The sequence below is a fragment of the Watersipora subatra genome, chromosome 2 (genome assembly GCF_963576615.1).
Source record: "Watersipora subatra chromosome 2, tzWatSuba1.1, whole genome shotgun sequence".
In the NCBI taxonomy this organism is placed as follows: Eukaryota; Metazoa; Bryozoa; class Gymnolaemata; order Cheilostomatida; family Watersiporidae; genus Watersipora; species Watersipora subatra.
The window spans coordinates 24,289,650-24,317,488 of NC_088709.1; the positions used below are offsets into that span (position 1 = coordinate 24,289,650).

Genomic DNA, 27,839 nt, shown 5'->3' on the forward strand with positions numbered 1-27,839 from the left:
GCAAATATAAGAAAAGCATGTACAATTCGGGCATTTTATATACCACAGAGTATGCGGTACAGATGCTCAGACTTACAGGTATTCAAAGCTGCTTCAAACAGTTTGTTTCTGTTATAAACCTGTAGTTCTCGACATACTAGTGAAACATTATATGGTTGTACCTCATATTCTATGAAAAAGACCAATAATCAGTTTTTCATCTGATGTAACAGAAATAAAACTACCACCCCAAGTGAGGATTGAACTCACGACCTTCAGATTATGAGACTGATACACTACCTACTGCGCTATTGAGGCACTTGGTAAGTTAATAAAAGTCAACAAATTCTCTGGGAAATAGGATTTATTAGATTAATTTAACCAATCAAGCTAGTAGATCAGTGCAAAATGTCTCAAAGCAAATTTAGGTAAAGTTTTTGAAGTCGGGGCAACTTGTGTCCCACAGAGTGTGCACCACAGACGCTCAGACTTACAGGTATTCAAAGCTGCTTCAAACAGTTTGTTCCTGCAACAAAGCTGTATTTCTCGACATACTAGTGAAACATTATATGGTTGTACCTCAAATTCTATTGCTAAAACCAATAATCAGTTTTTCTTCTGTTATAACAGAAATAAAACCACTGCCCCAAGTGAGGATTGAACTCACGACCTTCAGATCATGAGACTGACGCGCTACCTACTGCACTATTGAGGCACTTGGTAAGTTAATAAAAGTCAACAAATTCTCTGGGAAATAGGATTTATTAGATTAATTTAACCAATTATGCTAGTAATTCAGTGCAAAACGTCTCAACGCAAATTTAGGTAAAGTTTTTGATGTCGCGGCAACTTGTATACCACTGAGTGTGCACCACAGATGCTCAGACTTACAGGTATTCAAAGCTGCATCAAACAGTTTGTTTCTGTTATAAACCTGTAGTTCTCGACATACTAGTGAAACATTTTATGGTTGTACCTCGTATTCTATGAAAAAGACCAATAATCAGTTTTTAATCCAAAAAAAAAGAAATAAAACTACTACCCCAAGTGAGGATTGAACTCACGACCTTCAGATTATGAGACTGATGCACTACCTACTGCGCTATTGAGGCACTTGGTAAGTTAATAAAAGTCAACAAATTCTCTTGGAAATAGGATTTATTAGATTAATTTAACCAATTAAGCTAGTAATTCAGTGCAAAACGTCTCAACGCAAATTTAGGAAAAGTTTTTGATGTCGCGGCAACTTGTATACCACTGAGTGTGCACCACAGATGCTCAGACTTACAGGTATTCAAAGCTGCATCAAACAGTTTGTTTCTGTTATAAACCTGTAGTTCTCGACATACTAGTGAAACATTTTATGGTTGTACCTCGTATTCTATGAAAAAGACCAATAATCAGTTTTTAATCCAAAAAAAAAGAAATAAAACTACTACCCCAAGTGAGGATTGAACTCACGACCTTCAGATTATGAGACTGATACACTACCTACTGCACTATTGAGGCACTTGGTAGGTTAATAAAAGTCAACAAAATCTCTGGAAATAGGATTTATTAGATTAATTACCCCAATTAAGCTAGTAATTCAGTGCAAAAAGTCTCAAAACAAATTTAAGTAAAGTTTTTGAAGTCGGGGCAACTTGTATACCACTGAGTGTGCACCACAGATGCTCAGACTCACAGGTATTCAAAGCTGCTTCAAACAGTTTGTTTCTTTTATAAACCTGTAGTTCTCGACATACTAGTGAAACATTTTGTGGTTGTACCTCAAATTCTATTGCAAAAACCAACAATCAGATTTTCATCTGATATATCAGAAACAAAACTACTGCCCCAAGTGAGGATTGAACTCACGACCTTCAGATTATGAGATTGACGCGCTACCTACTGCGCTATTGAGGCACTTGGTAAGTTAATAAAAGTCAACAAAATCTCTGGGAAATATGATTTATTAGATTCATTTAACCAATCAAGCTAGTAATTCAGTGCAAAAAGTCTCAAAGCAAATTTAGGTAAAGTTTTTGAAGTCGGGGCAACTTGTGTCCCACAGAGTGTGCACCACAGACGCTCAGACTTACAGGTATTCAAAGCTGCATCAAACAGTTTGTTTCTGTTATAAACCTGTAGTTCTCGACATACTAGTGAAACATTTTATGGTTGTACCTCAAATTCTATTGCAAAAACCAACAATCAGATTTTCATCTGATATATCAGAAACAAAACTACTGCCCCAAGTGAGGATTGAACTCACGACCTTCAGATTATGAGACTGACGCACTACCTACTGCACTATTGAGGCACTTGGTAAGTTAATAAAAGTCAACAAATTCTCTTGGAAATAGGATTCATTAGATTAATTTAACCAATCAAGCTAGTAATTCAGTGCAAAATGTCTCAAAGCAAATTTAAGTAAAACTTTTTAAATCGGGCATTTTGTATACCACTGAGTGTGCACTACACATGCTCAGACTTCCAGGTATTCAAAGCTGCTTCAAACAGTTTGTTTCTGTTATAAACCTGTATTTCTCGACATACTAGTGCAACATTATATGGTTGTACCTCAAATTCTATTGCTAAAACCAATAATCAGTTTTTCTTCTGTTATAACAGAAATAAAACTGCTGCCCCAAGTGAGGATTGAACTCACGACCTTCAGATCATGAGACTGACGCGCTACCTACTGCGCTATTGAGGCACTTGGTAAGTTAATTAAAGTCAACAAAATCTCTGGGAAATAGGATTTATTAGATTAATTTAACCAATTAAGCTAGTACTTCAGTGCAAAACGTCTCAACGCAAATTTAGGTAAAGTTTTTGATGTCGCGGCAACTTGTATATGACAGAGTGTGCACTACAGATGCTCAGACTTACAGGTATTCAAAGGCGCTTCAAACTGTTTGTTTCTGTTATACACCTGTAGTTCTCGACATACTAGTGAAACATTTTATGGTTGTACCTGGTATTCTATGAAAAAGACCAATAATCAGTTTTTAATCCAAAAAAAAAGAAATAAAACTACTACGCCAAGTGAGGATTGAACTCACGACCTTCAGATTATGAGACTGATGCACTACCTACTGCGCTATTGAGGCACTTGGTAAGTTAATAAAAGTCAACAAAGTCTCTGGGAGATAAGATTTATTAGATTTATTTAACCAATTAAGCTAGTAGTTCTGTGCAAAAAGTCTCACAACAAATTTAAGTAAAGTTTTTGAAGTCGGGGCAACTTGTGTCCCACAGAGTGTGCACCACAGATGCTCAGACTTACAGGTATTTAAAGGCGCTTCAAACAGTTTGTTTCTGTTATAAACCTGTAGTTCCCGACATACTAGTGAAACTTTATATGGTTGTACCTCAAATTCTATTGCAAAAACCAACAATCAGATTTTCATCTGATATATCAGAAACAAAACTACTGCCCCAAGTGAGGATTGAACTCACGACCTTCAGATCATGAGACTGACGCGCTACCTACTGCGCTATTGAGGCACTTGGTAAGTTAATTAAAGTCAACAAAATCTCTGGGAAATATGATTTATTAGATTAATTTAACCAATTAAGCTAGTAATTCAGTGCAAAAAGTCTCAAAGCAAATTTAAGTAAAACTTTTGAAATCGGGCATTTTGTATACCACTGAGTGTGCACTACACATGCTCAGACTTACAGCTATTCAAAAGCGCTTCAAACAGTTTGTTTCTTTTATAAACCTGTAGTTCTCGACATACTAGTGAAACATTTTATGGTTGTACCTCAAATTCTATTGCTAAAACCAATAATCAGATTTTCATCTGATGTAACAGAAATAAAACTACTGCCCCAAGTGAGGATTGAACTCACGACCTTCAGATCATGAGACTGACGCGCTACCTACTGCACTATTGAGGCACTTGGTAAGTTAATAAAAGTCAACAAAATCTCTGGGAAATAGGATTTATTAGATTAATTTCCCCAATTAGACTAGTAATTCAGTGCAAAGAGTCTCAACGCAAATATAAGAAAAGCATGTACAATTCGGGCATTTTATATACCACAGAGTATGCGGTACAGATGCTCAGACTTACAGGTATTCAAAGCTGCTTCAAACAGTTTGTTTCTGTTATAAACCTGTAGTTCTCGACATACTAGTGAAACATTATATGGTTGTACCTCATATTCTATGAAAAAGACCAATAATCAGTTTTTCATCTGATGTAACAGAAATAAAACTACCACCCCAAGTGAGGATTGAACTCACGACCTTCAGATTATGAGACTGATACACTACCTACTGCGCTATTGAGGCACTTGGTAAGTTAATAAAAGTCAACAAATTCTCTGGGAAATAGGATTTATTAGATTAATTTAACCAATCAAGCTAGTAGATCAGTGCAAAATGTCTCAAAGCAAATTTAGGTAAAGTTTTTGAAGTCGGGGCAACTTGTGTCCCACAGAGTGTGCACCACAGACGCTCAGACTTACAGGTATTCAAAGCTGCTTCAAACAGTTTGTTCCTGCAACAAAGCTGTATTTCTCGACATACTAGTGAAACATTATATGGTTGTACCTCAAATTCTATTGCTAAAACCAATAATCAGTTTTTCTTCTGTTATAACAGAAATAAAACCACTGCCCCAAGTGAGGATTGAACTCACGACCTTCAGATCATGAGACTGACGCGCTACCTACTGCACTATTGAGGCACTTGGTAAGTTAATAAAAGTCAACAAATTCTCTGGGAAATAGGATTTATTAGATTAATTTAACCAATTATGCTAGTAATTCAGTGCAAAACGTCTCAACGCAAATTTAGGTAAAGTTTTTGATGTCGCGGCAACTTGTATACCACTGAGTGTGCACCACAGATGCTCAGACTTACAGGTATTCAAAGCTGCATCAAACAGTTTGTTTCTGTTATAAACCTGTAGTTCTCGACATACTAGTGAAACATTTTATGGTTGTACCTCGTATTCTATGAAAAAGACCAATAATCAGTTTTTAATCCAAAAAAAAAGAAATAAAACTACTACCCCAAGTGAGGATTGAACTCACGACCTTCAGATTATGAGACTGATGCACTACCTACTGCGCTATTGAGGCACTTGGTAAGTTAATAAAAGTCAACAAATTCTCTTGGAAATAGGATTTATTAGATTAATTTAACCAATTAAGCTAGTAATTCAGTGCAAAACGTCTCAACGCAAATTTAGGTAAAGTTTTTGATGTCGCGGCAACTTGTATACCACTGAGTGTGCACCACAGATGCTCAGACTTACAGGTATTCAAAGCTGCATCAAACAGTTTGTTTCTGTTATAAACCTGTAGTTCTCGACATACTAGTGAAACATTTTATGGTTGTACCTCGTATTCTATGAAAAAGACCAATAATCAGTTTTTAATCCAAAAAAAAAGAAATAAAATTACTACCCCAAGTGAGGATTGAACTCACGACCTTCAGATTATGAGACTGATACACTACCTACTGCACTATTGAGGCACTTGGTAAGTTAATAAAAGTCAACAAAATCTCTGGGAAATATGATTTATTAGATTAATTACCCCAATAAAGCTAGTAATTCAGTGCAAAAAGTCTCAAAGCAAATTTACGTAAAGTTTTTGATGTCGGGGCAACTTGTATACCACAGAGTGTGCACCACAGATGCTCAGACTTACAGGTATTCAAAGCTGCTTCAAACAGTTTGTTTCTGTTATAAACCTGTATTTCTCGACATACTAGTGCAACATTATATGGTTGTACCTCAAGTTCTATTGCTAAAACCAATAATCAGTTTTTCATCTGTTATAACAGAAATAAAACTACTGCCCCAAGTGAGGATTGAACTCACGACCTTCAGATTATGAGACTGATGCACTACCTACTGCGCTATTGAGGCACTTGGTAAGTTAATAAAAGTCAACAAAATCTCTGGGAAATAGGATTTATTAGATTAATTTAACCATTTATGCTAGTAATTCAGTGCAAAAAGTCTCAAAACAAATTTAAGTAAAGTTTTTGAAGTCGGGGCAACTTGTATACCACTGAGTGTGCACTACAGATGCTCAGACTTACAGGTATTCAAAGCTGCTTCAAACAGTTTGTTTCTTTTATAAACCTGTAGTTCTCGACATACTAGTGAAACATTTTGTGGTTGTACCTCAAATTCTATTGCAAAAACCAACAATCAGATTTTCATCTGATATATCAGAAACAAAACTACTGCCCCAAGTGAGGATTGAACTCACGACCTTCAGATTATGAGATTGACGCGCTACCTACTGCACTATTGAGGCACTTGGTAAGTTAATAAAAGTCAACAAAATCTCTGGGAATTATGATTTATTAGATTAATTTAACCATTTATGCTAGTAATTCAGTGCAAAAAGTCTCAAAACAAATTTAAGTAAAGTTTTTGAAGTCGGGGCAACTTGTATACCACTGAGTGTGCACTACAGATGCTCAGACTTACAGGTATTCAAAGCTGCATCAAACAGTTTGTTTCTGTTATAAACCTGTAGTTCTCGACATACTAGTGAAACATTTTATGGTTGTACCTCAAATTCTATTGCAAAAACCAACAATCAGATTTTCATCTGATATATCAGAAACAAAACTACTGCCCCAAGTGAGGATTGAACTCACGACCTTCAGATTATGAGACTGACGCACTACCTACTGCACTATTGAGGCACTTGGTAAGTTAATAAAAGTCAACAAATTCTCTTGGAAATAGGATTTATTAGATTAATTTAACCAATTAAGCTAGTAATTCAGTGCAAAATGTCTCAAAGCAAATTTAAGTAAAACTTTTTAAATCGGGCATTTTGTATACCACTGAGTGTGCACTACACATGCTCAGACTTCCAGGTATTCAAAGCTGCTTCAAACAGTTTGTTTCTGTTATAAACCTGTATTTCTCGACATACTAGTACAACATTATATGGTTGTACCTCAAATTCTATTGCTAAAACCAATAATCAGTTTTTCTTCTGTTATAACAGAAATAAAACTGCTGCCCCAAGTGAGGATTGAACTCACGACCTTCAGATCATGAGACTGACGCGCTACCTACTGCGCTATTGAGGCACTTGGTAAGTTAATTAAAGTCAACAAAATCTCTGGGAAATAGGATTTATTAGATTAATTTAACCAATTAAGCTAGTACTTCAGTGCAAAACGTCTCAACGCAAATTTAGGTAAAGTTTTTGATGTCGCGGCAACTTGTATATGACAGAGTGTGCACTACAGATGCTCAGACTTACAGGTATTCAAAGGCGCTTCAAACTGTTTGTTTCTGTTATACACCTGTAGTTCTCGACATACTAGTGAAACATTTTATGGTTGTACCTGGTATTCTATGAAAAAGACCAATAATCAGTTTTTAATCCAAAAAAAAAGAAATAAAACTACTACACCAAGTGAGGATTGAACTCACGACCTTCAGATTATGAGACTGATGCACTACCTACTGCGCTATTGAGGCACTTGGTAAGTTAATAAAAGTCAACAAAGTCTCTGGGAGATAAGATTTATTAGATTTATTTAACCAATTAAGCTAGTAGTTCTGTGCAAAAAGTCTCAAAACAAATTTAAGTAAAGTTTTTGAAGTCGGGGCAACTTGTGTCCCACAGAGTGTGCACCACAGATGCTCAGACTTACAGGTATTTAAAGGCGCTTCAAACAGTTTGTTTCTGTTATAAACCTGTAGTTCTCGACATACTAGTGAAACTTTATATGGTTGTACCTCAAATTCTATTGCAAAAACCAACAATCAGATTTTCATCTGATATATCAGAAACAAAACTACTGCCCCAAGTGAGGATTGAACTCACGACCTTCAGATCATGAGACTGACGCGCTACCTACTGCGCTATTGAGGCACTTGGTAAGTTAATTAAAGTCAACAAAATCTCTGGGAAATATGATTTATTAGATTAATTTAACCAATTAAGCTAGTACTTCAGTGCAAAACGTCTCAACGCAAATTTAGGTAAAGTTTTTGATGTCGCGGCAACTTGTATATGACAGAGTGTGCACTACAGATGCTCAGACTTACAGGTATTCAAAAGCGCTTCAAACTGTTTGTTTCTGTTATACACCTGTAGTTCTCGACATACTAGTGAAACATTTTATGGTTGTACCTGGTATTCTATGAAAAAGACCAATAATCAGTTTTTGATCCAAAAAAAAAGAAATAAAACTACTACACCAAGTGAGGATTGAACTCACGACCTTCAGATTATGAGACTGATGCACTACCTACTGCGCTATTGAGGCACTTGGTAAGTTAATAAAAGTCAACAAAGTCTCTGGGAGATAAGATTTATTAGATTTATTTAACCAATTAAGCTAGTAGTTCTGTGCAAAAAGTCTCAAAACAAATTTAAGTAAAGTTTTTGAAGTCGGGGCAACTTGTGTCCCACAGAGTGTGCACCACAGATGCTCAGACTTACAGGTATTTAAAGGCGCTTCAAACAGTTTGTTTCTGTTATAAACCTGTAGTTCTCGACATACTAGTGAAACTTTATATGGTTGTACCTCAAATTCTATTGCAAAAACCAACAATCAGATTTTCATCTGATATATCAGAAACAAAACTACTGCCCCAAGTGAGGATTGAACTCACGACCTTCAGATCATGAGACTGACGCGCTACCTACTGCACTATTGAGGCACTTGGTAAGTTAATTAAAGTCAACAAAATCTCTGGGAAATATGATTTATTAGATTAATTTAACCAATTAAGCTAGTAATTCAGTGCAAAAAGTCTCAAAGCAACTTTAAGTAAAACTTTTTAAATCGGGCATTTTGTATACCACTGAGTGTGCACTACACATGCTCAGACTTACAGGTATTCAAAGGCGCTTCAAACAGTTTGTTTCTGTTATAAACCTGTAGTTCTCGACATACTAGTGCAACATTATATGGTTGTACTTCATATTCTATGAAAAAGACCGATAATCAGTTTTTCATCTGTCATAACAGAAATAAAACTACTGCCCCAAGTGAGGATTGAACTCACGACCTTCAGATTATGAGACTGACGCGCTACCTACTGCGCTATTGAGGCACTTGGTAAGTTAATAAAAGTCAACAAAATCTCTGGGAAAAAGGATTTATTAGATTAATTTAACCAATTATGCTAGTAATTCAGTGCAAAAAGTCTCAAAGCAAATTTAAGTAAAACTTTCGAAATCGGGCATTTTGTATACCACTGAGTGTGCACTACACATGCTCAGACTTACAGCTATTCAAAAGCGCTTCAAACAGTTTGTTTCTTTTATAAACCTGTAGTTCTCGACATACTAGTGAAACATTTTATGGTTGTACCTCAAATTCTATTGCTAAAACCAATAATCAGATTTTCATCTGATGTAACAGAAATAAAACTACTGCCCCAAGTGAGGATTGAACTCACGACCTTCAGATCATGAGACTGACGCGCTACCTACTGCGCTATTGAGGCACTTGGTAAGTTAATAAAAGTCAACAAAATCTCTGGGAAATAGGATTTATTAGATTAATTTAACCAATTATGCTAGTAATTCAGTGCAAAAAGTCTCAAAGCAAATTTAAGTAAAACTTTCGAAATCGGGCATTTTGTATACCACTGAGTGTGCACTACACATGCTCAGACTTACAGCTATTCAAAAGCGCTTCAAACAGTTTGTTTCTTTTATAAACCTGTAGTTCTCGACATACTAGTGAAACATTTTATGGTTGTACCTCAAATTCTATTGCTAAAACCAATAATCAGTTTTTTATCTAATGTAAAAGAAATAAAACTACTGCCCCAAGTGAGGATTGAACTCACGACCTTCAGATCATGAGACTGATACACTACCTACTGCGCTATTGAGGCACTTGGTAAGTTAATAAAAGTCAACAAAATCTCTTGGAAATAGGATTTATTAGATTAGTTTAACCAATTATGCTAGTAATTCAGTGCAAAACGTCTCAACGCAAATTTAGGTAAAGTTTTTGATGTCGCGGCAACTTGTATACGACAGAGTGTGCACTACAGATGCTCAGACTTACAGGTATTCAAAGGCGCTTCAAACTGTTTGTTTCTGTTATACACCTGTAGTTCTCGACATACTAGTGAAACATTTTATGGTTGTACCTCAAATTCTATTGCTAAAACCAATAATCAGTTTTTCATCTGTTATAACAGAAATAAAATTACTGCCCCAAGTGAGGATTGAACTCACGACCTTCAGATCATGAGACTGACGCACTACCTATTGCACCATTGAGGCACTTGGTAAGTTAATAAAAGTCAACAAATTCTCTTGGAAATAGGATTCATTAGATTAATTTAACCAATTATGCTAGTAATTCAGTGCAAAATGTCTCAAAGCAAATTTAAGTAAAACTTTCGAAATCGGGCATTTTGTATACCACTGAGTGTGCACTACACATGCTCAGACTTCCAGGTATTCAAAGCTGCTTCAAACAGTTTGAGTAGTATATAGAGAGCAGATCTACACACAAAAGTGACGGATCCAGCGGGGGGATAGAAAAAGGGGGTTGTGAATTAAATTGGCTAGGGGTGTAGATTGAATCGTGTGGAGTTGAATGAGATGTTGGGGTTTGGGGGGAAATTGTGGTGTAGAGTAGGGGGTTGAATTCGAGGGGTTACGGATCCGCTCCTGGCGTAATCGGCGGATTATCTGTGGATGAGTCATCGGATTAGCGGGGGATGAGTCATCCGATTGAACGCGGATTATCGCGGGATTAGTCGGGGGAATCGTCGCGGATTAGTCGGGCGAATCGTCGCCGATTATCGGTGGAATAGTGGGGGTGAATATCTGGGACATCGAGGGCTGGATGGTTTTCCGGAGTGGATCTCGCGGATTATCGAGGAGAGCGAGAGATTACCTAGCGGATGAGTGAGGGGGTTAATATCTGGGACACCGAGGGGTTGATTTTCCGGAGATTGTTATATATTTGGTTGAATGAGAGATAAGTTTTTATTATAAAATATAAACTAAATGTTACAAAAAATTCAAAATCATTCTGTCATTCGTTTTAAAAAGGAAAGTTTTGGAATACATCTTTCATCAATTTCTGTGTCACATCGAAGAACTAAAATAAGAGTTGATTTTCCCAAAGAATTGAGAAACTGAACAGGAAGTAACAAATCTAATCCTTCATTATTTCCAATATTATCATATATGAAGGTATCTTTAGGTGTAGTAGAATTTGAAATAGGTTGAAGATTACAGATAAAGTCAATATCTTGAAAATTCGATCCTGGAGGACATTGCAACATTGAAAGAGTAGAGTTATATCCACATAATTCTCCTCTGTAGAATAATTTGAAATCAATTAGAATATCGATTGTGGAATTTTGAACTGAATATTCACATTCAGAATATGTTAGAACTTGCTCCGATGAAGCTGACACTATAGGATTAAGGTATAGGTTTTTTCCATCTGCTTCATCTTCATTTAGTAGTTCTTTACACGCAAATCTGTGATTGCCTGGTAATGGATAACCACAATGAATGTAGTCCAATGGAAATATTCTTCCGCATGTTTCATTATTCTTGTGATATAAAGTAGTTTCTTCGAATGGAAGTAGTAATGAAACTTCAAATTCATTGAGTGTTCTGCTTAAGCAGTTATTCGCATCGGTAACATATTGAATTCTTTGATTTCCATTTATTATTCCCGTAAAGCGTAAAATGAGAAATATTATAATGTGCAAATTCATTATAGTCATAGTGTCTTTTTAAAATACTACTCTCTTGACTGAAGTAGGCAAAGAAAATGCATAAAAAAGTATGTCAATATAATATATATAGTTCATTCTTCAAAATTATCTTGAAATACTATACAAAAAAAAAGTTATTCAATTCTATTTGATGAGTCAATCCTTCTTGGATATAAAGTGATTAAATATAAAGAATTATGCAAAGTCTAACTGTGATGATTATCAATTCTTCCCATTGATATGTAGGAGTTCACTGAAGTAACGATTTGTAGCATGTTGATCATTGGCTTCTCCTCTCAAATATGGATAAAGTCTTGTTTCGGTTAATATTATGTTTGAAGGTGTGTTCCAATCAAGTGAGGATAATAATGATAGTTGGACTTTGTCACTCCTTGGTCCGATTTGAGCAGATTCCAAACACGTTCCAATATCGAGTTCGGCAAAAGTCTCATGAAGTTCTTGTCGAGTCAATCCTTCATTTCCATATCGTATTTGCATTATTCTAATACAATATTGACATCCTCGAGCTCCCTCGAAGCATCCACACCGACTTTCTAAATATGTTACGAAACGTTTATAGATATAGAATCCGATAACATAGTAAAAAGTTTCTTCAGTAACTCTTCTGATGAATTTTTTTGTGTTTTTCTTTACAACCACTCTTGATAATTGTCCATCCTTAAGATGAGCTGGAATAAACTCCTCTAGAAATATAACCGACATTGTTTCTGTTTTCTTCGTTTTTTTTTTTTTTTGGTTCCTTCACCAACAGAGCTAAATTGAAGAATGGTGGAGAAATCTAGAGGAGTAGACTTAATATCATTCCGAATCTTTTTTTTTATTTTCATCCAACAGATTTTTCATCTATAATTACATCATCAATTTCATGCTCGATTTCCTCTTCCACGCTTTCTCCGATTAATGGAAATTGTGCTATATGAATGAGTCTTCTGAAGAGCAGTTGTTTCGTTTCATCACGTTGAGTAGGATGAGTCATGTAGTGCCGAATTCTATTCCAAAACACGGTTTCAAAAATCGTTTCTTCCATCGTTTTAAAATCGGTCGCGATAAATCTGTTAATCCATTCTAAATCAACCTCTTTTCCAATTTTACCTTCTCGAATGGTAGCTTCAAGATCAACCCATTCAAAGGTCATCTTCAAATCTGAGGGTCTTATCGATATTTCTTTTACACATAATGTTGATTCCAAACATTCCCTGCATTCCAACGCACTGCAGACACAGTTGGACTTTAATCTTTTCAATGACACAACTTTTCTAAAAGCAGCTGTTCCTAGAATGTAGTATAAACATTCCTCGGTAAGATGAGTACGAATTTGTTCATTTTTGTCAAGATGAACCAAGATGTTATCTGGGATTATTTCTGCAACCTCGAATGGAACAAAATCTTTAATCAGAATGTTTTGAGTCATGTTACTATGAGAAAGTCTACATTCGAAATGATTTTACATTGGATAGTATATTGAATTTATATGAGCTTAGTTATATATTATTGATATTGTATATACGAAAAGAAGAGCCAATGAAGAAAATAAAATTTTATAGTAATAATACATCGAGGAGCAAAACTCTACTATCATATATACTTAACAACAAATTCACTTCTAAAAATTATGCTAAAATATATTCTGTGCTCACTCCATCGTTACATACTCTTCTTTTTGAATAAAAATATGTTAATCCAGTTCTAAGTTGAGTGTATGAGAACACTCTATTGTCTTTTTTTACAAAACCTTTGTTTACCCCTCCCTTAGGAGATCTTGAATGTAATACTTTTAAAAAAGTGTCTTTTGTAAAACTATTCGTAGTTTTACTTAATCCTTTACTGCTATGCTTTGTAGAATGAGTTTCATCATTCCAGCAAAAGTAAGTCTTAGAATTTAAGGCTACTATTCCATGTCCTGAAAATTCTACTTTGAATAAACCAGGAGTCCTTATATCATATTGATATACTTCTTTGCAACAATTTTGTAATTCCCACAACTTTGTAGGAACAGATTTACAGAGTTGGAAATCATCCGCGTGTCGATCGCAATACATCCTAGGAAACCATTTTCCATATTCTTTGTAGTATATATCAGCGATCTCTTTTCTAACGATATTATCCATAGGTGCTGAAAGAGCCATGTAGGCACTATCTGTATCCATCGCCACATACTGGAAGTCCTTTCTGTCGAAGTATCTAAAATAAAAAATTTCAATCCTTAATTCTTGTTATCTTAGTATTATAATACTCCCATTTCAAAAATTATCATTCAAATGTTTACCATTATACATATTTTTTCTAAAAGATACAAATGAGATTACTTACCTATCCATGAAGTCATAGTAGAACTCCAACATCCGAAGTTTAGCCAGTTGTAATATGGAGAATCCGATATGTACAGGTATATCCATTTTCATCTGAATAAATATATACAGTCCTATTAGATTCCTTTACATATATTAGCTCAAGTAAATTTTTCATTATGATTCAATTATATCAATAAGATAATAAATATATACTACTAACCGAAGGCTTGTGTTGAGTCAACTCATAGAAGCTATCAACGATTTCCTCCAAAGATTCAAATCTGTGTGATCGTATTCTCAAGGATGCTTCATAATCTCCTTGAATATACTTGACATTTCGATGTTTTAATTTCTCAGTGATTGTTTTCCCGTACGATGAATTTCCAATGAGTTTATTGGTTGTGGCTATCAACTCTTGGTCAGGATCTTTGTCACCAGCTCTTCTAGCATTTGAGACAGATTCTCCAAATGACTGGAAAACTCTTCTAGGGGTGTATTCTATGACTTGATATATTTTGGTTATAATCAATCCATGATTAAGATACCATTTTGCTAAAGTGGTGAGTAGTAAAATTTTTTCTCCAAACATACTCCCCACCAAAGTTCGTTGTTCTTGAGGTAGCATTCCTTCCTTTTCAGCAAATTCTTTCATACTTTCACTAAGATGATTTCTATTCAAAGATGTATTCTTGAAAACGGGGCTCATTTCTGAAAACTTTTCGTATAAGTTTTCAGGAACAGATATATCGCATTCAATGAATCCATATATCTCCCCTTTTATAATCTGCTGAATAATCTCATCCTCGGTGGCAAAGGAATTGGAAGGATAAAACTCTTCGTTGAAGATACTAATAAAGTTCTTAATCTCGGTGTTATCCTCAATCATCTTGTTCCATTCACACTCCCAGATTCTTACTAAACGATATCCAAGTTCTTTAACATATTCTTCCTTCTTTATCGTTTCCTCCAGAACTTCACTCATGGGTCGATTCTTATATGGATGTATACTTATTCCTTTGGTCTTGTTACAGTTATGTCCATGCCAGAAACATCCATGAAATTGAAACACTGTATTCGATTCTTCACAATATCCATCAACAGGAAGATTATGTTGTCCAATTCTAAATTCTTTATCATTGTTTTCATGTAAGATTTGAATATTGTCCTTCCAAGTCAAAAATTGTAACCATCCATGAGCAGCCATGCTATTTTTTCGAGAATGAGTGTATGCAAATCCATTTTCGAATCGTCTTATTCTAGGGTTTCCAGTAGGCATTTCTTGCATCATACTCCACAAATATAATGCATTTGCATCAACTCCTAGAATAAGTTCACAAAGTTTGGATTCCTTTCCAAACTTTCTTTCTCGAATCAGTGTTTTCTTCGACTCATGAAGTCTGTGAAAAACAATGCTAGGTCCACCTACGATATTGTCCTTGATAGTAAAGTAAATATCTTTATCACTTTCCTTGATCAGACAGACAGGTTGACAAGCTTTGAAATGATGTGATGAGATTGTCTGATGATGAGAACTCATAGGATGAGGAGGCGAATCTGAAAGTTTCAACATCCATTTTACTGCCAATCCAGGAAGTGAAATGGCATCTTTCAACATATCGATTCCCATGGTTCTGTAAACTTCTTTTTGTTTTTCTACAGCTTCAACAAATGGTACTACATCGAGATTGTTGTACCATACTAGAAAATCTTTTAACGTTTTCATCTTCTCTTGTTTCCAAATGTTTAAACAGATTTCATAATCAGCATCCGAAATATGTTCATCTCTCAAAGAACTGTAAAAGCATTCTTTAGCTGGTAGAAACGGTTGTTTCAACTTCTCAAGATCATCCATATATTCATAAGGATAGAATCCTTTTTGTTGAGAGCATTTGAAAGCTTTGAGATACTTTGCATAGGAAAATCCTGGAGCAATGAAGTTGGAAATATCCAAGAATTTGAATCTTCTTGATTGAATACAGCTCATCTTGTTTGTTCTTTTCACTACAAAATCAAAATCTTCGTCTTCTGTGTCTTGAAGACATCGAAGTAGAGGTCCTTTCATCACATTCAGGTCGTAGTTTTGTGAATTAAATCCTAGAATCGGAATACATGAGATGAATTTGTCGAAACGATTAAATAAATGACAAAATTCCTCTCTTGAATGGTATACTCGAGGATTGGAAAATTTGCAGGATTTAAATCTTTCTTCAACTTTTCCTTGCTTTTCAGCTTTTGCCTTCATCAACTGTCTAATGTAGTAAAGTTTTTTTTCAAGGATATCCCGGGCTTCATCAGCAATTTGGGAAATATACTGAACAAAAGAAGATATACAAGAATCAGTATCTCCCTCACTTACAAAACACTTTGGATCCTTAAATCCGGGTACATTTGAACAAACTGATATACTCATCAATTCGTGTCTCGATGTGAATGTAACCGAATTGGAATTTGGTGGAAGGTCGGATTTTGGAAGATAACACTCGATATCATAGGTGATTAAAAAGGGATAATAAGTATCTTCCTCAGCCACGGATATTCCTATCTCTCGTTTCAGTTGTTCGAAAATTGTAGGTGTTGCCTTAAACTTTCCTCCTTCGAAGATGAAGTTTGTTACTACTTCTTGACTACATTTATGTCTATTGAAATTTCCTCTTTTTGTAAAGCTCACTTCACAGGAAGGACAACTAAACCCTTTAGTATAAGCATTAACATCCTTGATGAAACTGAAATGAGAGTTCTGCAAATCGAGGAAGAGTTCCTTTCCCTCTTTTTGGGACGATGTCCAGATGACTGTTGAGGTTTCATCAGCATTCAGAGAAAATACGGTTATACGGAGGTCAAAACATTTCTCAAGAGAAATTAAGTCTCCTAACTCAATTCCAGGAAAATTATTCATCAGAACTTTGTTGGATGAGGAAGAAGAAATGTGATTCGAGTACTTTTGAAATAGCACCTTCACAAGTTGCTGTTTTGGTCTTTGTCTGGTGCAACTACATCGGTTTGAACACTTACACATTACCTTCAATGCTAAACATCTGAAGAAACAGAGATTGTCTGTGTAAGGAGTGCAGCTACGAGGAATGTTATGCATAGTGATTACATGTCGATTGTTAAGAATGTGAGTCGGAAGATCTGAAGCCATTCCTATTTGCCCCATTCCAATCAATTTATAGAAATAGAATGAAATATTGGTAATTACATTCAATTTCCAAGCTGTATTCGGGCGTTCTCGAATCGCTATAGCAGCAAGATCTTGTCTTGTCAATTCTTCAAAGAAATTCTGTAGTTCCTGTCTTGTTGTAATCAGTTTTGCTTTTTTGAAAATTGTAGCATTATTCGATGAAGCATGAAAATATCTTAATTCTCCTGAAGTTTTATGTTCAAGAATGCATCCCACACTACAATTTAACTTAGCTCTTGTTTGTAACCCATTCCAAGTTGTCAACATCTCGTTCCATATTCTTTCCGAATGGTTTGGAGTTGGAAGTTCTGCTTGAGGAATATTTCCATTCCATAAATTTACGTTTAACGTTTCAACAACTCTTCCTCGTCGTCTTTTTGTTTTCATAGCATTCCAATATCTTCTTATTAACTCATCCCATTCCTCATCATCATTAACAGGAATGATATCCTGATTATCTTGTTCTCTTTCATTTTCGATAGGAACGATGGGCTCGACTCTATCATTAATACCAACTAAATTGTCATCATCAGCGTCCACTTCATTTTCGTTTCTTTCGATTTGATTTGTAGGTTGATCAGATAAATATCTATTTTCTTCGATTTCATTTGTATTTTCTTCTTCTGATACATCTGATTCATCGGATTCATCATCAGCAAGATTTCGAGTAATAGGAGTTACTGTTATCTTAGATCGACTAAGATCTCCTCTTCCAATTTGAGTTGAAGCAGAACGAAATGAAGAATGATGAGAAACAATCTTTACTTTTTCGAAAATGAAAGGGGGATTGGAAACTTGTATAATAATCGAGGCATCATCATCATCATCATATTCGTGATATTGTTCCGAAGAATCATTAGTTGATGTTGTAAACGATTCTGAACTTTCATTCGATTGGAGATGAATGTGTTTAACATGTCTTTTGAGGATTGATTTTTTGTTAAATGAAGTCGAACATTCTAAGCAGATATATTTATTAGCTGAAACGGATGATACACTTCTTTCCCTACTTCTGCTTCTTTCTCTATTATCAATTGAAGTGGAAGGAGCAGAATTTTCCGATGAAATTAAATTATGCTCTCGTGAAAGCTTGAACATCTTTGAGGAAGATTTCCAGCTGCCAAGAATTAAAAATCTCATTTTACTATTCTCTCTACATTTATTCATTCATTACAAATTTTTTCCACCAATTATTGTAAATCAACTCACCTCATCAGATTTGCTCCAGTCTCCTTCTGAATGGGAAGATGCCGGATACATTTCCTTGATGTATTCAAATTTCGGAGATATATAATCCAGTGAAACAGAGATAATCCAAAGTTCTGAGAGAAGATTATACATAGATATCCAAATTGTAGAATTAATCCAAACTTTTGTGAGATATATAATCCAGTTAGTTCGGAGAAATATAATCCAGTGAAACAGAGATAATCCAAAATTCTGAGAGAAGATTATACATAGATATCCAAATTGTAGAATTAATCCAAACTTTTGTGCGATATATAATCCAGTTAGTTCGGAGAAATATAATCCAAAGTTCTGAGAGAAGATTATACGTAGATATCCAAATTGTAGAATTAATCCAAACTTTTGTGAGATATATACTCCAGTTAGTTCGGAGAAATATAATCCAAAGTTCTGAGAGAAAATTATACGTAGATATCCAAATTGTAGAATTAATCCAAACTTTTGTGAGATATATAATCCAGTTAGGTATAGAAATAGTTCGAAAAAAACTCTCGATAATGGTGAGTCCATCAAACTTGGCTGTATTTATACTAGTCAAGTTCAAGGAGGTGGAACCTGCACAAAAGCTATAAATCACTTCTAATCCAACTTGTCTCACTCAACTTTCGCGAAATTGGATTTCGCGAAAGTGAATTTCGCGAAATTGGATTTCGCGAAATTACACATTATATATTATATAGTCAACTTTCGCGAAATTGAATTTCGCGATAATATCGCGATATCGCGATATATATCGCGATAATATATCGCAATAATATCGCGATATATCGCGATAATTATTTCGCGAAATAATTATCGCGATATATCGCGATATTATTGCGATATATTATCGCGATATTATCGCAAAATTGAATTTCGCGAAATCGGATTTCGCGAAATTACACATTATATATATTATATAGTCAACTTTCGCGAAATTGAATCTCGCGATTTTCAATTTCGCGAAAAGTCTTCTGATATTATGGATGATGCAACTAAATTTATCAAAACTCATTAATCATTTGATGAGGAGAATTGTATATAACCAGCAGAATTTTACTAAAACGATATCAGTTCTTCATTCAAACTCAGAGAATTAACACACTACACAACTATGGAGGATAATACTCAATCTGGAGTGATAAAACCTGGATCGAATAGTTCAGTGAAGATGACGAAAAAGAGAATTTCACCTATAAATCTTTCTAACACGACTCCTTCAACGAAGAAGAAGAAATCCAACCAAATCGAAACGAATTTGGAGCAAAGGGTAAAAGATGTGGCAGACAAGTTAAGAACATTAAGTAAGGCTACTTTAATGGAAGCAAAATCACTGCAGAGAATGTCAGATCTTTCAATAGGATTGATTATGGAGGTGACAAAAACGGAAGAAGCTCATTCGATCCATGGAGCGTGCTGTATCATTCACTTCAACTATGTGGAAAATGGGATTAGTAAATCTACTGCTGTATTTGCTCCAAAACGATTTCTGGATGGATCGCTGTCTTATCCAAGTATTATGGTATATCTTGGATTAAAACCTAAGGCTAATGGACAGGGAAGTTACCATGACTTAAGAAGAGTAACAGAAGGAACCTCAACTCCCTCAGACATGAAACGTACTCTAGCCAATCTGAGATCGAAGAAACTTGAAAAACTTATACAACATTTCGAGATTCGTCATCTCAAGGAGTTCAAAGCACCATCTATTTTCCACTATCACAATGTTGGAGCAAGTGAATACAAAGATGGTGAAGGCAATGTGGATGTGGTACCAACTGTAGCATTTTCAACCAAAGTTGATGGAGAGGAAGTTCAAGGAACTTTAACGATGCCTTCGAGATGTGCCCTTTCGTTGAAAGAAAATTGTCTGGGTATCATTATATACAAGGGGCTAGTAACATCTCACAATACTCGCGAATACTACGATGTAGTAGTCATGGGACATGAAGAAGCAAGCAGATTTTACGAGAGTTCGGTACAATGCAAAAAGGATCCTTCTATCTCACTTATTTCCGATGACGATGAATGATTGATGAACAACTCGATACAAACTTCGTTTTAAAGAATGTACATGAACATTTTCTTATATATATTCAATGTTTCATTTATACTATATTATCTTTATTCTGACTTATCTACTTGTACACTTCGTTTTAAAGAATGTACATGAACATTTTCTTATATATATTCAATGTTTCATTTATACTATATTATCTTTATTGTGACTTATCTACTTGTACATTTCATATATTTCAAGTTAAACATAAACTATTTTATTTTTATTGAAACGAAATGATGATGGAAATAATGAATAATACATATAAATATATCTTTTAAAGTGAATAATTTTGTAATAAAACTGATCTTTCATTCAACATATATAAAAAACCGAAAATAAAAATCCTTAAAATTCTTAACCATTCAAGAGCTTCAACATTACAAAAACATCAAATCTTCAAAAAAAAAAAAAACTTTGTACATAAACACTTTCTCATATATATTCAACGTTCTCAAATATATAACATTCTCCACTTTGCACATAAACACTTTCTCATATATATTCCATGTTTCAAATATATAACAATCTCCGGAAAATCAACCCCTCGGTGTCCCAGATATTAACCCCCTCACTCATCCGCTAGGTAATCTCTCGCTCTCCTCGATAATCCGCGAGATCCACTCCGGAAAACCATCCAGCCCTCGATGTCCCAGATATTCACCCCCACTATTCCACCGATAATCGGCGACGATTCGCCCGACTAATCCGCGACGATTCCCCCGACTAATCCCGCGATAATCCGCGTTCAATCGGATGACTCATCCCCCGCGAATCCGATGACTCATCCACAGATAATCCGCCGATTACGCCAGGAGCGGATCCGTAACCCCTCGAATTCAACCCCCTACTCTACACCACAATTTCCCCCCAAACCCCAACATCTCATTCAACTCCACACGATTCAATCTACACCCCTAGCCAATTTAATTCACAACCCCCTTTTTCTATCCCCCCGCTGGATCCGTCACTTTTGTGTGTAGATCTGCTCTCTATATACTACTAGTTTGTTTCTGTTATAAACCTGTATTTCTCGACATACTAGTGCAACATTATATGGTTGTACCTCAAATTCTATTGCTAAAACCAATAATCAGTTTTTCTTCTGATGTAACAGAAATAAAACTACTGCCCCAAGTGAGGATTGAACTCACGACCTTCAGATTATGAGACTGACGCTCTACCTACTGCACTATTGAGGCACTTGGTAAGTTAATAAAAGTCAACACAATCTCTGGGAAATAGGATTTATTAGATTAATTTAACCAATCAAGCTAGTAGTTCAGTGCAAAATGTCTCAAAGCAAATTTAGGTAAAGTTTTTGAAGTCGGGGCAACTTGTGTCCCACAGAGTGTGCACTACAGATGCTCAGACTTACAGGTATTCAAAGGCGCTTCAAACAGTTTGTTTCTGTTATAAACCTGTAGTTCTCGACATACTAGTGAAACATTTTATGGTTGTACCTCAAATTCTATTGCAAAAACCAACAATCAGATTTTCATCTGATATATCAGAAACAAAACTACTGCCCCAAGTGAGGATTGAACTCACGACCTTCAGATTATGAGACTGACGCGCTACCTACTGCGCTATTGAGGCACTTGGTAAGTTAACTAAAGTCAACAAAATCTCTGGGAAATATGATTTATTAGATTAATTTAACCAATCAAGCTAGTAGTTCAGTGCAAAATGTCTCAAAGCAAATTTAGGTAAAGTTTTTGAAGTCGGGGCAACTTGTGTCCCACAGAGTGTGCACCACAGACGCTCAGACTTACAGGTGTTCAAAGCTGCTTCAAACAGTTTGTTCCTGCAACAAAGCTGTATTTCTCGACATACTAGTGAAACATTAGATGGTTGTACCTCAAATTCTATTGCTAAAACCAATAATCAGTTTTTCTTCTGTTATAACAGAAATAAAACTGCTGCCCCAAGTGAGGATTGAACTCACGACCTTCAGATCATGAGACTGACGCGCTACCTACTGCGCTATTGAGGCACTTGGTAAGTTAATAAAAGTCAACAAATTCTCTTGGAAATATGATTTATTAGATTAATTTAACCAATTAAGCTAGTAATTCAGTGCAAAAAGTCTCAAGGCAAATTTAGGTAAAGTTTTTGAAGTCGGGGCAACTTGTGTCCCACAGAGTGTGCACCACAGACGCTCAGACTTACAGGTATTCAAAGCTGCTTCAAACAGTTTGTTCCTGCAACAAAGCTGTATTTCTCGACATACTAGTGAAACATTATATGGTTGTACCTCAAATTCTATTGCTAAAACCAATAATCAGTTTTTCATCTGTTATAACAGAAATAAAATTACTGCCCCAAGTGAGGATTGAACTCACGACCTTCAGATCATGAGACTGACGCACTACCTATTGCACCATTGAGGCACTTGGTAAGTTAATAAAAGTCAACAAATTCTCTTGGAAATAGGATTCATTAGATTAATTTAACCAATTATGCTAGTAATTCAGTGCAAAATGTCTCAAAGCAAATTTAAGTAAAACTTTTGAAATCGGGCATTTTGTATACCACTGAGTGTGCACTACACATGCTCAGACTTCCAGGTATTCAAAGCTGCTTCAAACAGTTTGTTTCTGTTATAAACCTGTATTTCTCGACATACTAGTGCAACATTATATGGTTGTACCTCAAATTCTATTGCTAAAACCAATAATCAGTTTTTCATCTGTTATAACAGAAATAAAACTACTGCCCCAAGTGAGGATTGAACTCACGACCTTCAGATCATGAGACTGATGCACTACCTACTGCGCTATTGAGGCACTTGGTAAGCTAATAAAAGTCAACTAAATCTCTGGGAAATAGGATTTATTAGATTAATTTAACCAATTATGCTAGTAATTCAGTGCAAAAAGTCTCAAAGCAAATTTAGGTAAAGTTTTTGATGTCGCGGCAACTTGTATACGACAGAGTGTGCACTACAGATGCTCAGACTTACAGGTATTCAAAGGCGCTTCAAACTGTTTGTTTCTGTTATACACCTGTAGTTCTCGACATACTAGTGCAACATTATGTGGTTGTACCTCAAATTCTATTGCTAAAACCAATAATCAGTTTTTCTTCTGATGTAACAGAAATAAAACTTCTGTCCCAAGTGAGGATTGAATTCACGACCTTCAGATTATGAGACTGACGCGCTACCTACTGCGCTATTGAGGCACTTGGTAAGTTAATAAAAGTCAACAAAATCTCTGGGAAATATGATTTATTAGATTAATTTAACCAATCAAGCTAGTAAATCAGTGCAAAAAGTCTAAACGCAAATATAAGAAAAGATTGTACAATTCGGGCATTTTATATACCACAGAGTATGCGGTACAGATGCTCAGACTTACAGGTATTCAAAGCTGCTTCAAACAGTTTGTTTCTGTTATAAACATGTATTTCTCGACATACTAGTGAAACTTTATATATGGTTGTACCTCATATTCTATGAAAAAGACCAATAATCAGTTTTTCATCTGATGTAACAGAAATAAAACTACTGCCCCAAGTGAGGATTGAACTCACGACCTTCAGATTATGAGACTGATGCACTACCTACTGCGCTATTGAGGCACTTGGTAAGTTAATAAAAGTCAACAAATTCTCTTGGAAATAGGATTTATTAGATTAATTTAACCTATCAAGCTAGTAGTTCAGTGCAAAATGTCTCAAAGCAAATTTAGGTAAAGTTTTTGAAGTCGGGGCAACTTGTGTCCCACAGAGTGTGCACCACAGACGCTCAGACTTACAGGTATTCAAAGCTGCTTCAAACAGTTTGTTTCTGCAACAAAGCTGTATTTCTCGACATACTAGTGAAACATTATATGGTTGTACCTCAAATTCTATTGCTAAAACCAATAATCAGTTTTTCATCTGTTATAACAGAAATAAAACTGCTGCCCCAAGTGAGGATTGAACTCACGACCTTCAGATTATGAGACTGACGCGCTACCTACTGCACTATTGAGGCACTTGGTAAGTTAATAAAAGTCAACAAATTCTCTTGGAAATAGGATTTATTAGATTAATTTAACCAATTATGCTAGTAATTCAGTGCAAAAAGTCTCAAAGCAAATTTAAGTAAAACTTTCGAAATCGGGCATTTTGTATACCACTGAGTGTGCACTACACATGCTCAGACTTACAGGTATTCAAAAGCGCTTCAAACAGTTTGTTTCTTTTATAAACCTGTAGTTCTCGACATACTAGTGAAACTTTATATGGTTGTACCTCAAATTCTATTGCAAAAACCAATAATCAGTTTTTCATCTGATGTAACAGAAATAAAACTACTGCCCCAAGTGAGGATTGAACTCACGACCTTCAGATTATGAGACTGATACACTACCTACTGCACTATTGAGGCACTTGGTAAGTTAATAAAAGTCAACAAAATCTCTGGGAAATATGATTTATTAGATTAATTTAACCAATTATGCTAGTAATTCAGTGCAAAAAGTCTCAAAGCAAATTTAGGTAAAGTTTTTGATGTCGCGGCAACTTGTATACGACAGAGTGTGCACTACAGATGCTCAGACTTACAGGTATTCAAAGGCGCTTCAAACTGTTTGTTTCTGTTATACACCTGTAGTTCTCGACATACTAGTGAAACATTTTATGGTTGTACCTCGTATTCTATGAAAAAGACCAATAATCAGTTTTTAATCCAAAAAAAAGAAATAAAACTACTGCCCCAAGTGAGGATTGAACTCACGACCTTCAGATTATGAGACTGACGCGCTACCTACTGCGCTATTGAGGCACTTGGTAAGTTAATAAAAGTCAACAAAATCTCTGGGAAATAGGATTTATTAGATTAATTTAACCAATCAAGCTAGTAGTTCAGTGCAAAATGTCTCAAAGCAAATTAAGGTAAAGTTTTTGAAGTCGGGGCAACTCGTGTCCCACAGAGTGTGCACCACAGACGCTCAGACTTACAGGTATTCAAAGCTGCTTCAAACAGTTTGTTCCTGCAACAAAGCTGTATTTCTCGACATACTAGTGAAACATTATATGGTTGTACCTCAAATTCTATTGCTAAAACCAATAATCAGTTTTTCATCTGTTATAACAGAAATAAAACTACTGCCCCAAGTGAGGATTGAACTCACGACCTTCAGATTATGAGACTGACGCACTACCTACTGCGCTATTGAGGCACTTGGTAAGTTAATAAAAGTCAACAAATTCTCTTGGAAATAGGATTTATTAGATTAATTTAACCAATTATGCTAGTAATTCAGTGCAAAAAGTCTCAAAGCAAATTTAAGTAAAACTTTCGAAATCGGGCATTTTGTATACCACTGAGTGTGCACTACACATGCTCAGACTTACAGGTATTCAAAAGCGCTTCAAACAGTTTGTTTCTTTTATAAACCTGTAGTTCTCGACATACTAGTGAAACTTTATATGGTTGTACCTCAAATTCTATTGCAAAAACCAGTAATCAGTTTTTCATCTGATGTAACAGAAATAAAACTACTGCCCAAGTGAGGATTGAATTCACGACCTTCAGATTATGAGACTGATACACTACCTACTGCGCTATTGAGGCACTTGGTAAGTTAATAAAAGTCAACAAATTCTCTTGGAAATAGGATTCATTAGATTAATTTAACCTATCAAGCTAGTAGTTCAGTGCAAAATGTCTCAAAGCAAATTTAGGTAAAGTTTTTGAAGTCGGGGCAACTTGTGTCCCACAGAGTGTGCACCACAGACGCTCAGACTTACAGGTATTCAAAGCTGCTTCAAACAGTTTGTTCCTGCAACAAAGCTGTATTTCTCGACATACTAGTGAAACATTATATGGTTGTACCTCAAATTCTATTGCTAAAACCAATAATCAGTTTTTCATCTGTTATAACAGAAATAAAACTACTACCCCAAGTGAGGATTGAACTCACGACCTTCAGATCATGAGACTGACGCGCTACCTATTGCGCTATTGAGGCACTTGGTAAGTTAATAAAGTCAACAAAATCTCTGGGAAATATGATTTATTAGATTAATTTCCCCAATTAAGCTAGTAATTCAGTGCAAAAAGTCTCAAGGCAAATTTAGGTAAAGTTTTTGAAGTCGGGGCAACTTGTGTCCCACAGAGTGTGCACCACAGACGCTCAGACTTACAGGTATTCAAAGCTGCTTCAAACAGTTTGTTCCTGCAACAAAGCTGTATTTCTCGACATACTAGTGAAACATTATATGGTTGTACCTCAAATTCTATTGCTAAAACCAATAATCAGTTTTTCATCTGTTATAACAGAAATAAAATTACTGCCCCAAGTGAGGATTGAACTCACGACCTTCAGATCATGAGACTGACGCACTACCTATTGCACCATTGAGGCACTTGGTAAGTTAATAAAAGTCAACAAATTCTCTTGGAAATAGGATTCATTAGATTAATTTAACCAATTATGCTAGTAATTCAGTGCAAAATGTCTCAAAGCAAATTTAAGTAAAACTTTTGAATTCGGGCATTTTGTATACCACTGAGTGTGCACTACACATGCTCAGACTTCCAGGTATTCAAAGCTGCTTCAAACAGTTTGTTTCTGTTATAAACCTGTATTTCTCGACATACTAGTGCAACATTATGTGGTTGTACCTCAAATTCTATTGCTAAAACCAATAATCAGTTTTTCTTCTGTTATAACAGAAATAAAACTGCTGCCCCAAGTGAGGATTGAACTCACGACCTTCAGATTATGAGACTGACGCGCTACCTACTGCACTATTGAGGCACTTGGTAGGTTAATAAAAGTCAACAAAATCTCTGGGAACTATGATTTATTAGATTAATTTAACCAATTAAGCTAGTAATTCAGTGCAAAACGTCTCAACGCAAATTTAGGTAAAGTTTTTGATGTCGCGGCAACTTGTATACGACAGAGTGTGCACTACAGATGCTCAGACTTACAGGTATTCAAAGGCGCTTCAAACTGTTTGTTTCTGTTATACACCTGTAGTTCTCGACATACTAGTGAAACATTTTATGGTTGTACCTCGTATTCTATGAAAAAGACCAATAATCAGTTTTTAATCCAAAAAAAAGAAATAAAACTACTACCCCAAGTGAGGATTGAACTCACGACCTTCAGATTATGAGACTGACGCACTACCTACTGCGCTATTGAGGCACTTGGTAAGTTAATAAAAGTCAACAAAATCTCTGGGAAATATGATTTATTAGATTAATTTAACCAATCAAGCTAGTAGTTCAGTGCAAAATGTCTCAAAGCAAATTTAGGTAAAGTTTTTGAAGTCGGGGCAACTTATGTCCCACGGAGTGTGCACCACAGACGCTCAGACTTACAGGTATTCAAAGCTGCTTCAAACAGTTTGTTCCTGCAACAAAGCTGTAGTTCTCGACA

The 27,839-nt window shown here is 35.5% G+C and overlaps 1 protein-coding gene and 28 non-coding genes across 29 annotated transcripts in view; all 29 read right to left on the minus strand.

Moving 5' to 3' along the window:
* Positions 1-14,498, minus strand: part of LOC137388081 (uncharacterized) — a 105,293-nt gene extending 90,795 nt beyond the window's left edge. Inside the window, exons 1-3 of the mRNA XM_068074595.1 lie at positions 14,208-14,498; positions 14,007-14,098; positions 13,510-13,877 (exon numbers count right to left, since the gene is read on the minus strand). Of these exons, the coding sequence (XP_067930696.1) occupies positions 13,510-13,877; positions 14,007-14,098 (460 nt within the window). The 5' untranslated portion in view covers positions 14,208-14,498. The remainder of the gene's footprint in view (positions 1-13,509; positions 13,878-14,006; positions 14,099-14,207) is intronic.
* Trnam-cau (transfer RNA methionine (anticodon CAU)) lies at positions 622-694 on the minus strand. The gene has a single exon. It is a non-coding gene; the product is annotated as a tRNA-Met (tRNA).
* On the minus strand, positions 1,019-1,091 carry Trnam-cau (transfer RNA methionine (anticodon CAU)). The gene has a single exon. It is a non-coding gene; the product is annotated as a tRNA-Met (tRNA).
* Positions 1,812-1,884, minus strand: Trnam-cau (transfer RNA methionine (anticodon CAU)). Its single transcript has one exon. It is a non-coding gene; the product is annotated as a tRNA-Met (tRNA).
* On the minus strand, positions 2,209-2,281 carry Trnam-cau (transfer RNA methionine (anticodon CAU)). Its single transcript has one exon. It is a non-coding gene; the product is annotated as a tRNA-Met (tRNA).
* Positions 2,605-2,677, minus strand: Trnam-cau (transfer RNA methionine (anticodon CAU)). Its single transcript has one exon. It is a non-coding gene; the product is annotated as a tRNA-Met (tRNA).
* Positions 3,399-3,471, minus strand: Trnam-cau (transfer RNA methionine (anticodon CAU)). Its single transcript has one exon. It is a non-coding gene; the product is annotated as a tRNA-Met (tRNA).
* Positions 3,795-3,867, minus strand: Trnam-cau (transfer RNA methionine (anticodon CAU)). The gene has a single exon. It is a non-coding gene; the product is annotated as a tRNA-Met (tRNA).
* On the minus strand, positions 4,589-4,661 carry Trnam-cau (transfer RNA methionine (anticodon CAU)). The gene has a single exon. It is a non-coding gene; the product is annotated as a tRNA-Met (tRNA).
* On the minus strand, positions 4,986-5,058 carry Trnam-cau (transfer RNA methionine (anticodon CAU)). Its single transcript has one exon. It is a non-coding gene; the product is annotated as a tRNA-Met (tRNA).
* On the minus strand, positions 5,780-5,852 carry Trnam-cau (transfer RNA methionine (anticodon CAU)). The gene has a single exon. It is a non-coding gene; the product is annotated as a tRNA-Met (tRNA).
* On the minus strand, positions 6,177-6,249 carry Trnam-cau (transfer RNA methionine (anticodon CAU)). The gene has a single exon. It is a non-coding gene; the product is annotated as a tRNA-Met (tRNA).
* Trnam-cau (transfer RNA methionine (anticodon CAU)) lies at positions 6,574-6,646 on the minus strand. Its single transcript has one exon. It is a non-coding gene; the product is annotated as a tRNA-Met (tRNA).
* Trnam-cau (transfer RNA methionine (anticodon CAU)) lies at positions 6,970-7,042 on the minus strand. The gene has a single exon. It is a non-coding gene; the product is annotated as a tRNA-Met (tRNA).
* Positions 7,764-7,836, minus strand: Trnam-cau (transfer RNA methionine (anticodon CAU)). Its single transcript has one exon. It is a non-coding gene; the product is annotated as a tRNA-Met (tRNA).
* On the minus strand, positions 8,558-8,630 carry Trnam-cau (transfer RNA methionine (anticodon CAU)). The gene has a single exon. It is a non-coding gene; the product is annotated as a tRNA-Met (tRNA).
* Trnam-cau (transfer RNA methionine (anticodon CAU)) lies at positions 8,954-9,026 on the minus strand. Its single transcript has one exon. It is a non-coding gene; the product is annotated as a tRNA-Met (tRNA).
* Positions 9,350-9,422, minus strand: Trnam-cau (transfer RNA methionine (anticodon CAU)). Its single transcript has one exon. It is a non-coding gene; the product is annotated as a tRNA-Met (tRNA).
* Positions 9,746-9,818, minus strand: Trnam-cau (transfer RNA methionine (anticodon CAU)). Its single transcript has one exon. It is a non-coding gene; the product is annotated as a tRNA-Met (tRNA).
* Positions 14,499-21,980: 7,482 nt separating the features above from the next.
* On the minus strand, positions 21,981-22,053 carry Trnam-cau (transfer RNA methionine (anticodon CAU)). The gene has a single exon. It is a non-coding gene; the product is annotated as a tRNA-Met (tRNA).
* A 324-nt stretch (positions 22,054-22,377) lies between these two features.
* Trnam-cau (transfer RNA methionine (anticodon CAU)) lies at positions 22,378-22,450 on the minus strand. Its single transcript has one exon. It is a non-coding gene; the product is annotated as a tRNA-Met (tRNA).
* Positions 22,451-23,170: 720 nt separating this feature from the next.
* Trnam-cau (transfer RNA methionine (anticodon CAU)) lies at positions 23,171-23,243 on the minus strand. Its single transcript has one exon. It is a non-coding gene; the product is annotated as a tRNA-Met (tRNA).
* Positions 23,244-23,966: 723 nt separating this feature from the next.
* On the minus strand, positions 23,967-24,039 carry Trnam-cau (transfer RNA methionine (anticodon CAU)). Its single transcript has one exon. It is a non-coding gene; the product is annotated as a tRNA-Met (tRNA).
* Positions 24,040-24,363: 324 nt separating this feature from the next.
* Trnam-cau (transfer RNA methionine (anticodon CAU)) lies at positions 24,364-24,436 on the minus strand. Its single transcript has one exon. It is a non-coding gene; the product is annotated as a tRNA-Met (tRNA).
* A 719-nt stretch (positions 24,437-25,155) lies between these two features.
* Trnam-cau (transfer RNA methionine (anticodon CAU)) lies at positions 25,156-25,228 on the minus strand. Its single transcript has one exon. It is a non-coding gene; the product is annotated as a tRNA-Met (tRNA).
* A 324-nt stretch (positions 25,229-25,552) lies between these two features.
* Trnam-cau (transfer RNA methionine (anticodon CAU)) lies at positions 25,553-25,625 on the minus strand. The gene has a single exon. It is a non-coding gene; the product is annotated as a tRNA-Met (tRNA).
* Positions 25,626-26,344: 719 nt separating this feature from the next.
* Positions 26,345-26,417, minus strand: Trnam-cau (transfer RNA methionine (anticodon CAU)). The gene has a single exon. It is a non-coding gene; the product is annotated as a tRNA-Met (tRNA).
* Positions 26,418-27,136: 719 nt separating this feature from the next.
* On the minus strand, positions 27,137-27,209 carry Trnam-cau (transfer RNA methionine (anticodon CAU)). The gene has a single exon. It is a non-coding gene; the product is annotated as a tRNA-Met (tRNA).
* A 323-nt stretch (positions 27,210-27,532) lies between these two features.
* Trnam-cau (transfer RNA methionine (anticodon CAU)) lies at positions 27,533-27,605 on the minus strand. The gene has a single exon. It is a non-coding gene; the product is annotated as a tRNA-Met (tRNA).
* Between the last annotated feature and the right edge of the window lie 234 nt (positions 27,606-27,839).